At 36.7% G+C, this 17506-nt stretch overlaps 1 protein-coding gene across 6 annotated transcripts in view; it reads right to left on the bottom strand.

The window, feature by feature from the left end:
- Positions 1–17506, bottom strand: part of ADK (adenosine kinase) — a 551072-nt gene that overhangs the window by 488611 nt on the left and 44955 nt on the right. For all 6 annotated transcript variants that reach the window (XM_061405841.1, XM_061405844.1, XM_061405846.1 and 3 more), the window contains exon 2: positions 16915–16989. In XM_061405841.1, the coding sequence (XP_061261825.1) occupies positions 16915–16989 (75 nt within the window). The remainder of the gene's footprint in view (positions 1–16914; positions 16990–17506) is intronic.

The raw sequence follows: 17506 nt of genomic DNA, 5'->3' as shown, positions 1-17506 counted from the left end.
CTGCAGACACAACTAGAGAGCAGCCCCGCCTGCTGCAGCCAGAGAAAGCCCGCACGCAGCGAGAAGACCCAGCACGGCCAAAGATACATACATAACTTTTTAAAAAAAAAGACTCAGTATAAAGCTTTACTAGCAAAACAACTACAGGGCTATATAAGCTCAAGGACAGAAAGAAAAAACACTGAGAAGCTAGAAACCAAACTATAGATAAATTTTAAAATCGGCACTGCAGATCAGTGCGTAAAGGTAGACTATTCACAATACAATAATATAATATTTGATTCCCTATAAGGAAAACTTTTAAAAACCAGATCCTTACCTCACATCATATACAAAAATCAATTTAGGATCAATTAAAGACCTAAATATACAAAGCAAAATGATATGACTTGCGGAAGAAAATATTGCAAAATAGCTATATATAGATTTAACTACAAAAATGTCAGAGCATCTCACAATTAGTTTTAAACAAAACAATGATAGCTTTTAACCTTATATACAGTCTTACTTGACACTCCAAATGTTTCACCTTTCAACTAATATACACTCATTTATCGAAGTAATTCATCATAAATTACACAATGATTCACCTATAAATTGCTGACACTAAATAATCAGCAGTGAAATTTATGACCAACCCTTATTACTCATAGTATTTTTAGAGCAAACATTAAGTAATACCTTTCATTTTTGTTTACATTAATCAAGATTTACCTAAGGTTCATATCATTATTAAGGATTTATATCCATGAGAGAAACGTATTTCCTGAACTACTCTAGCTTCCCTTTTTAAAACTATTTTCATTGCAAATGATGATTTTTATTTCCAAGTACCATTTCATTAATTCTCTCATTTCTCTTACTTCTGTGGGTATTTATCTGGTGTCAGGGAAAATTAAGGCAAATCTGTCTTACAAATTCCTTCCCTCTGTTTTCCATCTCTATTTATACATTCCTTTTCCTTTACTCTCCATAATTACACCAATATCCATCTGGAAGTATTTATATGTTCTGTATTTCCTCCTCTCCTCACACCCACTGTGTCTCTTCAAGATGCTGGAGAAGATTATTTTCAATAGTCTACTTCCTATAACAAGTGTTCCTACTTAATTTCAGTTATAATATTTACATCAAATAATTACATCAAAACTAACTTAATTTTGCTTTTCTTCTAATTAGATAAAGATTCTAGTTTTTTCTTATTCAAGGGAACACCAGCTTTATAATCTTCAAGAACAGAAACTCTAGAAGAAATTTAATTTTTGAATATCAAATAATTATCTAGTTGATATTTCCAAATCATGGCAATGCTTGCTCTATTCTGGAAACAGGTCAATTGGAGGCAACATATCATCCTCCCAACACAGAACTTCATTGTTTTCAAACCTCAGCCAAAAAGAGAATTCTGGAGTCTTTCTGTTTTTGTTGTTGTTTCTTTTTTTTTTGGCTTTTTTAAAAATTAATTTATTTCTTTTAATTGGAGGCTAATTATTTTACAATACAAAGAAATTATTAATATACTGATAATCTAATTAAAACTGAACGTTAACAATGTTTAGAGCAAATAACACACATTTTTCTCATCTACACTATATCTATAATTAAAGGAAAACAGAATCACTCCAAAAATCTGGATGTATAATTGAGTTTTTCAATTTCAAATTAATACTTCCAGAGTAAGATAGCAGAAAATATAGAATACAGATTTACAATTAAAACAAGCATGTATTTCAAATTACTGCACAATGCCTGATACATTTTTGGTCATGAACAAATGTCTTAAGCTCTGTTATTTTTTATGAGGATAACTACCTCATGAAGTTGTCATGACGATGAAACTAATATTATATAAAAAATGTACCTAATACACAATGAATAAATGCTTCATGGTCAAATAATAATTGTCAAAAATAAATGTATTCTTATTTTTCTCCTTACCCTTGAAATTTTTTCAGATGGATTCTCCATGGCCCTTCTTTAGATCCAACCTTTGTGTACACCAGTCCAAAGTACAAAGACCACTGGAATATGACGGGTTCTTGTTCTTTAAAAAACTGCGCCGAAAAACTTGACAACATAGCACATGAAAAATGTATCTTCACTGAAATATATGTGAAGAAAATACCAATTCCCTCATTAGGTTTCAACACTGAACACAAAAGTCCACTTTAAAAAAGGCCTTTCATAAAATATTTCTCAGTCAGATGCTATCTACCAAGTTGCCTAACATATATCCAGCTCTGTGCTAATAGTCATAAGAAAAAGGTATCGTGCAGTTCCTTTGCACCAAGAGCTGAGCGCATACAGAAAAAATTTACTAAGATACTTTTCTTAATTGTCTCTCTCCCCAGCAATGTTTATAAATGCTGCATGTGAGGCATATGCTATAGGTATTTAATTATAAACCTATACAACAGAAAAAATATTGAGCTTCCTCTCAAGAAATGAGAAAGCAGAAGACAGTAATGAGAGTCAAGAAAGTCAAAGGAAATCATAAATTAAAGGAAAAAAACCTCTCATTAAATTAAAACCACCACTTGTTTGACAAATTGTAAGTTGAGATCATCACATAAATTATACAAACTGCTAAACAGTTAAAGCAAAAGATCAGCAATCAAGAAAAGAATTGAATTAAAAGTAAATAAGAAATTGATTTTTATTAATCCAGAGATTGCTCTGACAAAGAAACCAGGCTTACTCATTTTGAATCCCCCAAATCGGGTATGTAGTTGTTAATTCTTAGTTTATACAATAGGTTTAAATTACCGATAATTTAATAATCTAATTAAAAAATAAAGGTAGTGAGTGTGGCATTGTAGAAAAAGAAACAAACAGGGTCAGGACATACAGATTCCATCTCAGGCTTGCACTGCTAACTATAATCAACAGCAAAAGCAGTAACTTCACTGAGACTGTTCCTTTGTTGTAAAATGAATAAAGAGATTTAAATTATCTCCAAAGTCCAGTTTGTCTCAAAATTCCTGTGATTGTATATGTCCTGCTACAGTACATACAATAACAGTGAAATACACACAGTCATACCCCTGGAACTTCCACTTAAATATGGCAGAAAGATTATCTACTCTTCCATCTAAGACTGTTAAAATGATGACAAAGGCACAGACACGCAAAAAAGCAAACATCTATGGGATCAAAAATAATATAAAAGAAGTAACTAAGCAGTACTGGCCAAAAGGTTTCCACAAATTTTCAGAAAAAGGAAAACAGATGAGGAACTCAGCAGTGCTAAAGAAACAAAAATCTCAGTTACAACTGAAAGAAGCTGCTTATGATAAGCAAGCCTAGTCCATCTGCAGAAACCCTAATCTCAGAAGATACACATAAGACATGGAGCCACAAGTAAGGGAATGAACTACTACCATCACCATCACAACCTACAATTCCTGAAATAGAGATAAATTACCAGTTTATTCCCTCAAGAAACCAAAAAGAAGCATCTCTGAATGAACGACAAAAGGCAAAGCAGAGGAAGTAAAGAGGGACAGGTGAAACTGCCGACTTAATTACGGTACCCCTCTCACTGGCCAACTCAGAATAAAGCAGCCAGGCTGAAACTTTCAGAAAGCAAAATTCAAGACTTTTCTGGAAAGAAACTGAACAGATTCTTTAGACTTCCAGATATTAACATTAAGGGTCACACACACACCCTCAGAAAAATAGGCTTTTAGCATAACCGAGCCTTTGGTAGAGCCCAACATGAAAGGGACAGAGTAAAGGGACAAAGCAGTTAAGCAGTTAATCCTATTAGAGGATCGTAAGTAAAGAAAAAAGTATGGGAGACCCCTGTAAGTTACTGATCACTCAGTAAAGCGGGTTTGCTTAAGCACAAAGCTAAGCAAGCTTGATTAGCAACAGAAGCACGAAACATGCCCCCAGACAATAAAACACTGGTGGCATGAGATCCACATTCTGCCCAGTGAGCTCATTAAATTAATGATCCCTAGGGCAAAGTCTCTGCACATATAAAACACAATAATTTATGGAAGGGTGACATGTCAAAGTGAAAGACCCTCACTGTACTGAGACCTGATATAATTTTTCCATAGTGGCATGACAGTCCTGGCTTGACCATGTAGGGACAAGAAAACGCCTCCACCTGACCGAAAGGAGCTGATGATGGAAGCATGATGTGTACTCAAGAATGTGGAAGGGACTTCCCTGGTGGTCCAGTGGTTAAGAATCTGCCTGCCAATTCAGGGGACACAGGTTTGACCACTGGGCCAGCACGATCTCATATGCTGTAGAGCAACTAAGCCCATGAGCCACAACTATGGGAAGCCCATATGGTCCAGGGCCCACACAGGGCGCACGTGCCACAGCTACTGAGCCCGTGTATCTAGAGCCCACGCTCTGCAACAGCAAGCCTCTGCCATGAGAAGGCCTCACACCACAACAAAGGGCAGCCCCCACTCGCCACAACTAGAGAAAAGACCATGGGAAGCAACGAAGAGCCAAAAATAAATAAATAATTAAAAAAAAAAAAGAATGAGGAAAAAGGTGATCTTTCCCCCTCCCACTTTTTCTTTGATTATAAAACTGTAGCCCACGAAGTTCTTAGAACATGATACCATCTCACTTGCCCACTTGTAAACTTCACAAGCATCCTATTCCAATAAATCACTTGTATCTACCACCTTGCCTCTTATTGAAGTTGTTCTGCACTGAGACATAAAGAACTGGAGCTCCAACTCCAGAAAAATAAATGACCCAATCAAAAAATGGGCCAAAGAACTAAATAGACATTTCTCCAAAGAAGACATACAGAGGGCTAACAAACACATGAAAAGATGCTCAACATCACTCATTATCAGAGAAAAGCAAATCAAAACCACTATGAGGTACCATTTCACGCCATTCAGAATGGCTGCGATCCAAAAGTCTACAAGCAATAAATGCTGGAGAGGGTGTGGAGAAAAGGGAAGCCTCTTACACTGTTGGTGGGAATACAAACTAGTACAGCCACTATGGAGAACAGTGTGGAGATTCCTTAAAAAACTGGAAATAGAACTGCCTTATGACCCAGCAATCCCACTACTGGGCATACACACTGAGGAAACCAGAAGGGAAAGAGACACGTGTACCCCAATGTTCATCGCAGCACTGTTTATAATAGCCGGGACATGGAAGCAACCTAGATGTCCATCAGCAGATGAATGGATAAGAAAGCTATGGTACATATACACAATGGAGTATTACTCAGCCATTAAAAAGAATACATTTGAATCAGTTCTAATGAGGTGGATGAAACTGGAGCCTATTATACAGAGTGAAGTAAGCCAGAAAGAAAAACATCAATACAGTATACTAACGCATATATATGGAATTTAGAAAGATGGTAACAATAACCCTGTGTACGAGACAGCAAAAGAGACACTGATGTATAGAACAGTCTTATGGACTCTGTGGGAGAGGGAGAGGGTGGGAAGATTTGGGAGAATGGCAGTGAAACATGTATAATATCATGTATGAAACGAGTTGCCAGTCCAGGTTCAATGCACGATACTGGATGCTTGGGGCTGGTGCACTGGGACAACCCAGAGGGATGGTATGGGGAGGGAGGAGGGCGGAGGGTTCAGGATGGGGAACACATGTATACCTGTGGCGGATTCATTTCGATATTTGGCAAAACTAATACAATATTGTAAAGTTTAAAAATAAAATAAAATTAAAAAAAAAAAAGAACTGGAGCTCCTTGGAGGCCCCCAAAACACCACCTGGCAGTTTCGAACCCACACATATCAACATGCCAATGTGGTTTTGAATGTGGGATATGGGTGTGTGCATGTGTGTGGGTTTAGAAAAAAATTTTTTTGCTGTATTTATTGCTGCTCTTTGCCTATGTAACAAATTCACCCAAAAACTGGCAGGTTAAAACACAAGTCATTATCCCACACAGTTTCTGAGGGTCAGGAATCCAGGAGTAGTTTAGTTGAGTTTTTCTGGTTCAAGGTCTCTCAAATGGTTACAGTCAAGCTGTCAGCCAGAATGGCAATCATCTCAGGGCTTAAAAGAGAATGGAGAATCCACTTCTGAGGCTCACGCACATCACATGATTGTTGGCAAGTCTCAGTTCCTCACTAGTTATGTCGAGTTCCTCAGAGACAGAGGAAGTAGCCTCCATCTCCAGCCATTTGAGCCCCTCATAAGACGTCTGAATGTATGAGAGAGAGAGAGAGAGAGAACACTGGAGCACAAACAAGAAAGCACCCACAATGGAAGACAATTTTTACAATTGACTACTGAAGCTTGTAACATGGTACAAGAAGCGGTGACCAGAACCATCCCTAAGAAAAAGAAACGCAACAAGGCAAAATGCTTGTCTGAGGAGGCCTCAGACAACCAAAGGAGAAAAGGAAAGATACACCCATCTGAATACAGAGTTCCAAAGAACAGCAGGAGAGATAAGAAAGCCTTAAGTGAAGAAAACAAAGAAATAGAAGAAAACAACAAAATGGGAAAGACTAAAGAGCTCTTCAAGGCAATTAGAGATACTGAGGGAATATTCCATGCAAATATGGGCACAATAAAGGACAGAAATAGTATGAACCTAACAAGAGCATAAGATATTAAGAAAAGATGGTGAGATTACACAGAAAAACTGCACAAAAAAGGTCTTAATGACTCAGATTACCACAATGGTGTCATCACTCACCTAGAGCCACACATCCTGGAGTGTGAAGTCAAGTGGGCCTTAGGAAGCATCCTACAAAGCTAGCGGAGGTGATGGAATTCCAGCTGAGCTATTTCCAATCCTGAAAGATGATGCTGTGAAAATACTGCACTCAATATGCCAGCAAATTTGGAAAATTCAGCAGTGGCCACAGGACTGGAAAATGTCAGGCTTCATTCCAATCCCAAAGAAAGGCAACACCAAAGAATGTTCTAACTACTGTGCAATTGCACTCATCTCACACACTAGCAAAGTAATGCTCAAAATTCTCCAAGCCAGGCTTCAACAGTACGTGAACCACGAGGTTCCAGATGTTCAAGCTGGATTTAGAAAAGGCAGAGGAACCAGAGATCAAATTGCCAACATCCACTGGATCATCGAAAAAGCAAGAGAGTTCCAGAAAAACATCTACTTCAGCTTTATGAACTATGCCAAAGCCTTTGACTATATGGATCACAACAAACAGTGGAAAATTCTGAAAGAGATGGGAATACCAGACCACCTGACCTGCCTCATGAGAAATCTGTATGCAAGTCAAGAAGCAACAGTTAGAACTGGACATGGAACAACAAACGGGTTCCAAATTGGGAAAGGAGTACGTCAAGACTGTACACTGTCTCCCTGCTTATTTAACTTATATGCAGAGGACATCACACGAAATGATACGCTGGATGAAGCACAAGCTGGAATCAAGACAGCTGGGAGAAATATGAATAACTTCAGATACACCACCCTTATAGCAGAAAAGTGAAGAAGAACTAAAGAGCCTCTTGATGAAAATGAAAGAGGAGAGTGAAAAAGTTGGCTTAAAACTCAACATTCAAAAAAAAAAAAAAAAAGCATCCAGTCCCATCACTTTCTGGCAACTAGATGGGGAAACAATGGAAACAGACTTTATTTTGGGGGGCTCCAAAATCACTGCAGATGGTGACTGCAGTCATGAAATTAAAAGACGCTTAAAAGACCTAGGAATTAAAAGACCTAGGAGGCATATTAAAAAGTAGAGACATTACTTTGCCGACAAAGTCAAAGCTATGGTTTTTCCAGTAGTCATGTATGAATGTGAGAACTGGACCATAAAGAAGGCTGAGCATCGAAGCATTGATGCTTTTGAACTGTGGTGTTGGAGAAGACTCTGGAGAGTCCCCTGGACAGCAAGGAGATCCAACCAGTCCGTCCTCAAGGAAATCAGTCCTGAATATTCACTGGAAGGACTGATACTGAAGCTGAAACTCTAGTACTTTGGCCATCTGATGTGAAGAGTTGACTCACTGGAAAAGACCCTGAGGGTGGGAAAGATTGAAGGGAGGAGGAGAAGGGGACGAGAGAGGATGAGATGGTTGGATGGCATCACCAACTCGATGGACATCTGTGTGACCATGCTCTGAGAATTGGTGATGGACAGGGAAGCCTGGCATGCTGCAGTCCACGGGGTCACAAAGAGTCAGACACAACTAAGCGACTGAACTGAACTACGTCAAGGCTATATACTGTCACCCTGCTTATTTAATTTATATGCCGAGTGGTGGTGGTGGCTCAGTCACTAAGTCATGTCCCACTCTTATGACCCCAAGGACTGTAGCCTGCCAGGCTTCTCTGTCCATGGGATTCTCCAGGCCAGAATACTGGAGGTTGTTGCCATTTCCTTCTCCAGGGGAATCTTCCCTACCCAGGGATCAAACCCAGGTCTCCTGCATTGCAGGCAGATTCTTTACCAACTGAGCTACAAAGGAAGCCCTATATGCAGAGCACATCATGCTAAATGCCAGGCTGGATGAAACTAAAGCTAGAATCAAGATAGCCAGAAGAAATGCCAATAACATCAGATATGAAGATGACACTACCCTAATGGCAGAAAGTGAGGAGGAACTAAAGAGCCTCTTGATGAAGGTGAAGGAGATTGAGAAAGCTGACTTAAAACTCAACATTCAGAAAACTAAGGTCATGGCATTCGGTCCCATCACTTCACGGCAAACAGAAGGGGAAACAATGGAAACGGTGACAGACTTTATTTTCTTGGGCTCCAAAACCACTATGGACAGTGACTGCAGCCATGAAATTAAAGGACGCCTGCACCCTGGAAGAAAAGCCATGACAAACCTAGACAGCGTATTCAAAAGCTGAGACATCATTTTGCCGACAAAGGTCTGTATAGTCAAAGCTATAGTTTTTGCAGTAGTCATGTACAGATATGAGAGGTGGATCATAAAGAAGGATGAGCACCGAAGAACTGCTTTCAAACTGCAGTGCTAGAGAAGACTCTTGGGAGTCCCTTGAACAACAAGGAAATCAACCCGGAATATTCACCAGAAGAACTGATACTGAAGCTGAAGCTCCAATACTTTGGCCACCTGATGCAAAGAACTGACTCACTGGACAAGACCCTGATGCTGGGAAAGATTGAGGGCAGGAGGAGAAGGGGACAACAGAGGATGAGATGGTTGGATGGCATCACTGACTCAATGAACATGAGTTTGAGCAAGCTCTGGGAGATGGTGAAGGACAGGGAAGCCTGGCATGCTGCAGTTCATGGGGTCACAAAGAGTCAGACATGACTGAGTGACTGAATAACTTTGAAGAAGCATATCATCACCTCTGCCATATGCCACTGGTTACATGGATCAGCCATGGTGCAATGCGGGAGAAGGGAACTATTCAAGGGAAAGCCAGGAAGGGAGGATCATCAGGAGCTATTTTGGAGGCTGGCTATCACAGTCTGCCTTCCGGCCCCCAACGATCCCCGCTTCCTAGTCTTCAAACCCATATGCAGTGCCCTCCCACATTATACCAGGTTTGGTTTGTATGACCAACAGCAAGCTTCTGGAAAAAATGATAAGATGTTGCTTCGAAGAACAGGTTTTAAAATAGACGGAAGATTCCATCTAGGAAAAATGACTATTACTCTCTCTCAAATCACTGGCAATAGGGCAAACAGCTGCTACGTTTTTAGGACACTCAGAAGTTTATGAGTGAGGAGCTCTTAAGAAACTGAGGCAAGCCATACAAATGAGCTTGGAAACCACAGTTGAGCCTTGAAATGATCACATACGCACATACACAGAAGAAACCAATAAAGAAGATGACATGAAGGCCAACAGACTGACTACAACTTAATCAGGGACCCTAACCAGAACCCCCCAGCAATGCCACACTCTCAAATTCACACCCTCATATACTATGTGAAACAATAAATCTTTGTTATTTTAAGCAGTCAAGTTCTGTGGTAATGTATTACATACCAATAGATAACTCTTATTATACAACAGTAAATAACTTCATTAAAGCTTCAAAAAAAAATCATAGAAACAATTAAGGATTTTACAAAAATATAAATAAAAGTATCCACCCTAGCCAACCTACCCTCCTACGGCTGCCCACGTTTAGAACATATCCTTCCGGACTTTTTCTTATTCTTCTGCAAATAAACAAAATAAACTTCTTTAATGTCTCACCCTTAAATAAGAACAGACAGCCAACAATCACCTACAGCCAACAATCACCTAATATTGGAGGAAACTCTCCACTGTGAAGAAGACCACAATAAGCAATTAGAAAAGAGCAATCTACAGGAACAAAGATGAAGTAGGAAAGAAAAGTGAAACATTCAAGACCAAACAAAACCAAGTCTAATTAATATGCTTAGAAAGACAAGGCAAAAACGCATCCATAACACAAGAACAAAATGTTATATAACGATAATTTGCTAACACCAAGGTCAAAAAAAAAAAATTCTCAAAGCTTCCACAGAGAAAAAACTGGTGATATAAAGAGATCCACTGGGTGCTGAAAGACAATGGCACATGCCTTCAAAATTCTCAAAGAAATCTCTATACTAACCAATCAACAAGGTGTGAGGGGAAAAATATTTAAAAGGTCAGACAAATACAAATATTAAAAAAACCTACTGTACAGGTATTCCTGCAGTTTTTCTCTGAAGGAGAGGTTATACATACACACACACACAGAGGAAACCAATAAAGAAGATATGAGATGAAGGAAACGAGATCGAAAAGGAGAAAGTCAAAAGGAAGTTCCAGGAAGACTGCTATTTGAAAGGAGAAAAAAAAGAGACAAGTCTAGCAACACAACCAGTTCAGTCTGGACCACAAAGATGGAGAACTGAGGAATGGATGTCACCATGGAAAAGAGGTTGACACACTTACTGATTCTGAGAAGGAGGGATAAGGGGAAAAGCGGTTCACAGGACCAAGACAGACTTAACAGAGTGTCTACTGAAACTCTGTGTTCAGAAAACAATGCAAATGAACACATGATGCAATAATAAATCACTGAAAGAAAACCAAAAAGTTTTGTAAGTAATCACAGTATGCAATTTTGTTCACAATGATTACTGATTTATTTTTATTGATTTTTTCTTGGAGTATGGTTGATTTACAGTGTTGTTTTACATTCTGCTATACAATAAAGTGAGTCAGTTACACATATACCTACTCTTTTTTAGATTCTATTGCCATAGAGGTCATTACAAAGTATTGAGTACAGTTTCCTGTGCTATATGGTAGGCTCTTATTAGTTATCTATTTTACATATAGCAGTGGGTATAGATCAATCCCAATCTCCCAACTCATCTCTCCCATTTTCCTCCTTGGTAATCATAAACTTGCCTTCTACTTCTGTGACTCAATTTCTGATTTGTAAATAGGCTCACTTTGTACCATTTTTCAGCTTTATTTTAATGTAATATAGTAAAATGGGGAATATGAAATAGAGGAAATGATATAAGTGAAACAGAGCTAAATCCTTAGCTATCATAACAGAGACAATACACAATATCTAAAATTGACAAACCAAGAAATAGCTAGAGATACAGACCTCAGGAAGCCCTAAGCTTAGGGTATGCTTGAGACTTTAACCTTCAATTCACCTATTCTCCCAGGAAACATTCAGGAATGCACAGGGGTTTTGACAAGTAACTAGAACCTGGTCAGCAAGGAGGTAAGAATTAATCATCAGAGACTATCCAACAATTAAAAAAAAAAAGAAAGAGAACATAAAAAGTCTGTTAAGAATGGCAAAAGCTAAGTTCTCAGAAGCTCAGAAGGAATCCTCTCCACATTCACTCAATAACAAGATTTGGACATCTACTCTCCTAGCAACTTGAAGACCAAGGGTGCCCCTCCACACAGAGAGCTACTGTATCCTCTACTCCAGAATCCATCTCAATGGAAACATGTTCTTGTATCTTTTCCTGACTTTAAAGGAACTTTTATCCTTTGCCTCTCCAATCAACCATCCTTATGAAAAGTCACATAAAACAGTATTAGCACATTATTTAGAAACAGGCAGATACCTGGGGGAAAAAAAAGATAAAATGGTTTCTTCTGGAAAAACAGCACTTATGCAGAAGGGAAGAGGGGATATGGAAGATGCAGCAAAGAACTGACTTTTTCCTTAAAAATCTTCAGCACTAGTTTACTTTTTAACTAGTACTAGTTTTACAATGATAAGCTTTTTTAAATTGAAAAGCCCAAATACTTTTTAAAAAATCAAAATCACAAATACACTTTATCAAAAGACTTTTAACAGGTACCTCATTTTTATAATGTAAGATACTGATAAGTCCATATTTAATTCATTTATCATAGTACCTAGCAAATTATTCCTGGATTATTTATTTTTACACCGTACAAATATAAAACACTCATCTAAACATGGTCTAAAACATAAGTTAAACAGTCTTTTAATGATATTCTGAGATGATAAGGAACACATTCAAGTGTATTTCGGAAGAAGTGGTCAGGGATATAAGAAAGGAAATGCTCCATTTTTTATGATTTGGGTTCGAAAACTTGTTTTTTATCTCCAAGTACTGATTTCAAAAGTCAAGGTTAAATTAAACAACCCGCCCCCACCAAAAAAAAGACTTCAACTGGCCATTTAGAATCAGCTGCTAGTGAAACAAAGAAGCTATTTGAGTTGCCAAGAGTATCAGCACACAGCTGCCAGATCATAATCATTCTGATCATATTTGCATGAACCTTAAAAAAGACAGTATAGAGTGAAAAAAAAGCCAATTACCTAAGACTACACATAGTATTATCCCATAAACACAAATATATATATATATATATATATATATATATATCTGAGTTACATTATTACATAGATGTTCAGGCACATGTTCATCAAAACAATTTAAGACTGGTTACACATGTCATAAAATTTCACATTTTTTACTTTCACTTTGTATTTTTATTTGCTATTAGAATTATTTTTAAAACAGTGACAATCAATTAGTTGATTTCCTGAATAAAACATCTCACGAAGCAAAGGAGCTCTACCTTCAAACTCCTGAAGTTCATGTTCAGTTGACTCTATTTTGTTTTACTTATAAAGCTTTCCTGATACGTAACTGACATACATCTTACATATTTAAAGCATTCAATTTGGTAAGTTTTGAGACATGTATATATACTCATGGAATCATTATACATTTAAGATAATAAACACACTCCTAAAAGCTCCCTCATGTCTCTTTGTAATCTCTCCTTCCTGTCCTCCAACACACCCCAGCACATGCACGTGAAACCAACAATCTGCCTTGTGTCACTATAAACTGAATTCCCGATAATTTCAGTATAAACGGAATCATACAGTATTCTTTTTTGTCTAGCTTCTTTCAATGAAAACAATTTTTCTAAGTTTCATCCAAACAATATTCCTTTTTAATTTCTGACTAATATTACACTGCATGGGTAAACAATCTGTTTAACGATTCACCTGTTGACATTTAGGTAACTTCCAAGTCCTAGCTATTAAAAACAAAGTTACCATGAACATTAGTGAACACGTCTTTGTGTGGATACATACTCTCACTTTCTCTTGGGTAAATATCTAAGAATGAAATGGCTGGACTGGGTAAATATCTAAGAATGAAATGACTGGATCAAATAGATGTGTGTTTAACTTTTTAGACTGAAATTCAGTGCAGCATTTTAATATTTCCATGAGAAGAAAGCTGCAGTTCCTTCATTAACTAGCCAACATTTGGTATGCTCAGTTTTAAAATTTTAGCCACTCTAACAAAAGTGTGGATATAAGTATTTCACTGTATCATTAATTTACATTTCCCTAATAATGAAAGAGACTGAGTACCTATTCATGTGGTTATTTGCCACCCATACACCTTTGCTGAATGTTCAAATTTCTTGTCCATTTTTATTAGGCTGTTTCTTTTCTGACTGAGCTTTAAGAGTTCATTACATATTCTTACTGGTAGCTCTTTATCAGACATATGCTTTGCAAACATTTTCTCCAAACCTACGGTTTGTCCTTTCATTCTTCTAACAGTATCTTCCCAATAGTAAAAATTTTCATTTTGAAAAAGTCCAGCTCATCACTTTTTTCTTTAATAGAACAGACTTCTGGTGTTCTGTATATAAGAAATTCTTGTTTAAATCACAGTCACGAAGATTTCCTGCTATATTATCCTAAAGAAGTGTTATACTTTTAGGCCTGAAATTTAGCTCTATCAGTTAATTTTAAATATGGTACAAAATACAATTTCCTTTTTATGCATGTTGATATTCAATTGTTCCAGCACTACCTGTTGAAAAGACAATCCTTTCTCCACTGAACTGACTTGCACCTTTGTCAAAAATCAGTCATCCATTTATGTGTGAGACTATTTCTGGACATTCTATTCTATGCAATCAAACTTTACACTGACATCACTGCTTGATTACTATAACTTTAAAATAATTCTCGAAATCAGGCAGTAGCTTTTATGAAGATTCCATCAGTTATTCTACATAAATGATCATGCCTTTTGGAAATAAAAATAGCTTATTTCTTCCTTTGCAAGCTGGATGTCTTTTACTTCATCTTGACTGACTGCTCTGAATAGAATCTCCAGGACCACTGTATACATTCTGAAGTGGTAAGGGCCAAAATCCTTGAATTGTCTCTGATCTTAGGGAAAAGTATAAAGACTTTCCCATTAGAAATTATGTTATGAGGCTTTACTCTAACCAAACTTTTATGAGAAATAAATAAGATCCCTTCTATTCTAAGAATCCTATACAAAACTGTATCAGGAATAGACAGTGGTTTTGGCAAATGGTTTTTCTGTCTATTGAGATGATTACATTATTTTTCTTTTTCTATTGTTAATATAGTTAAGCACTCTAATTACATTCCAAATATTAAACCTACCCTATACTCTAAGCACACTATTTCATTCTGCAAAAAGGAATAAATACAGTGAGACTGTGTAAGTATGGATAAGTGATTTTCAATCTTCACTACCACTTTGTCTTCAAAGCTGGTAATGTAATTATAGATAGCTAACAGAATGAAAACATATCAATCTTAATATTAAAATAAAAATATAATTAAACAGAATTTATAAAGCTAAAAGTTAGAGCAGTAGTCAGGAGTTAAAGTAGAAAGTTAACAAAACTTAGAAAGTAGAGGAGAAGAAACAGAGGAAAGAACAGGGGCACTGGTAAATTCACTGTATATAGGGAGAAGTCAAGGGCTTCCATTGAAAGTTGATACAAGAAAATTTTTTCATGTATGAATATTATGTCATTAAAAAGTACAAGGTAATCAGAAGTAAACCTATTAATATAATTGTATGCAGGAGTGTTTCTGATTAGCAGAGTGTATTTTAAAATTTGTATCTGAATGTCTTACGATAAGACACATTCTCCAGTTTGTCCTTGGCTCCCTAACCTATTTCCTATTATACTGCAATAAGCCAAATTCACACAATTATAAACCTTGCCTGATCCTGTGACACTTGAGTTTCTACAGATAAAGAGTTAATCTCCAAGACATTAAAAAACAGAATTTGCTAAAAATGGTTATTCCTCAAAATCAACTGTATTCTACATATCAGCAATGAACAAAATTGAAATTAAGAAAATGACTCCATTTACAATCCCCAATCAGGAATTGAACCTGTGACCCCGGAAGAGAAAGCATGGAGTCTTAACCACTGGGCGTCTGGGGAAGTCCTAGGATGGCTATAATTTTAAAAAGGGAAAAGACCAAGTTTTGGTGAGCATATGGTTCTTCAAAGAACTAAACACAGAATTACCATGTGACTTAGCAATTCCACTCCAATATATAAACCCAAAAGAAATGAAAATATCTATTCTTACAAAAACTTGTACACAAATATTCACAGCAGGTTTCCTCATAATAGTCAAAAGACAAAACAATCTAAGTGTCCATCAACCAATGTCTACATCAACTGATGAATGCATAAACTGTGGTATATACAAACAACGCAGTATTATTCTGCCTTAAGGAATAAAGCACTGATACATGCTACAACATGGAAGAACCTTGAAAAACATGTTAAGTAAAATAAGCCAGACAGAAAAGGCCACTAATTGCATGCTTCCATTTATATGAAATAAAATATCCAGAATAGGCAAATCCATGGAAACAAACTAAACTGGTAGACTGGGGCAAGCTGGGGAGGGCAGGTGGGAATACTGATATGACCGCTTATTGGATACAAGCTTCTTTTGACCTGATGAAATGTCCTGGGTTTAGATTGTGGTGACAGTTGTACAACACTGCCAATGTACTAGTAGTCACTGAATTGTACACCTTAAAATAGTTAAAATTATGAATTTAATTTTAAGTAAATTTTGCATCAATAATATTTTCTACAAGTGGTTGCCCCTGGGCATAGAACTTGGGGTGTTTAAGAGAAAGGGGATATTAATTTCTCATTATTAAGTCTTTTTTAGTACTTAACTTTTCCCTCGTACCAAATGACCACAGATAAATAAACATAAAATGATTTCTCAGCTAAACTAACAATATCAAAAGTTACTATTGGGGAAATAGGGAAGATTCATAGTGTTTGAATTATGTTCTACATATTCTTTTTCTCTCTAATCCTATTCCTTCTCCCATACGGTATGGTACCATTACTGATTTAGTTTGTTGACAGTTAACTTTAAAATGTGGAAATTAAATCATATACTTCTTCCTTGCAAAGAATAACAGAATCAACTTCAAGTGAAAGTTGCAACAGGAATGAACAAAAGTACCAAAGTTTTCCCAGGGAAAATTGTGGTCAATTACTCAATAATAATGATATTGCACCTGCCATTATCAGGATTAAATTTCCTGAATTTTCCTTCAACTGAAGATGTTAAACAGCAAATTCAACTCTAACATTTTCAGTTTTTACTTAGATGTATGTTTTACATAGTAAATATGAAGAGCTCAATACTTACTTATCAAGGAAATCCTTATCCACTACAGCAGAGATGTCAAGAAGAGGATTTCCCATTCCAAAGAGAATATTTTCACTAAAAAAAAAAACAAACAAAATACAAGCAAAAGTTAGAAATATCTCTGAAAGTAAGGTGATGTATAAAATGCACACAAATATAAAAATATCTTCACTTTACCCTGAAAATAAACCTAATATACTAGATTATTAAACCTTTGATTTGCCTATTACATACATGGAGAACAAACTTTAGCGGTAGCACAAAGCCATTCAGAAAGGACAATGACTTTTAAATTGGTCCAAATAAAACCTAACAAAAGAAGAAACCAGATCATGTGCTTTTTTTCCACAGTATTTAATAGCTAATGACTAAAGCTAATTAAATTCTATGTTCTTTTTTTCAAGGTTTAATAAAGTTTTATATATTCAACAAACTTGATGAATACTTAACTCTATCTATGAAGTGAAGTGAAATGAAGTCGCTCAGTCATATCCGACTCTTTGCGACCCCATGGACTGTAGCCTACCAGGCTCCTCAGTCCCTGGGATTTTCCAGGCAAGAGTACTGGAGTGGGTTGCCATTTCCTTCTCCA

This window comes from Bos javanicus, chromosome 28 (assembly GCF_032452875.1).
Source record: "Bos javanicus breed banteng chromosome 28, ARS-OSU_banteng_1.0, whole genome shotgun sequence".
NCBI classification, from domain to species: Eukaryota; Metazoa; Chordata; class Mammalia; order Artiodactyla; family Bovidae; genus Bos; species Bos javanicus.
The sequence above is the reverse complement of the archived record's forward strand: the minus strand, read 5'-3'. Positions and strand labels throughout refer to the sequence as shown.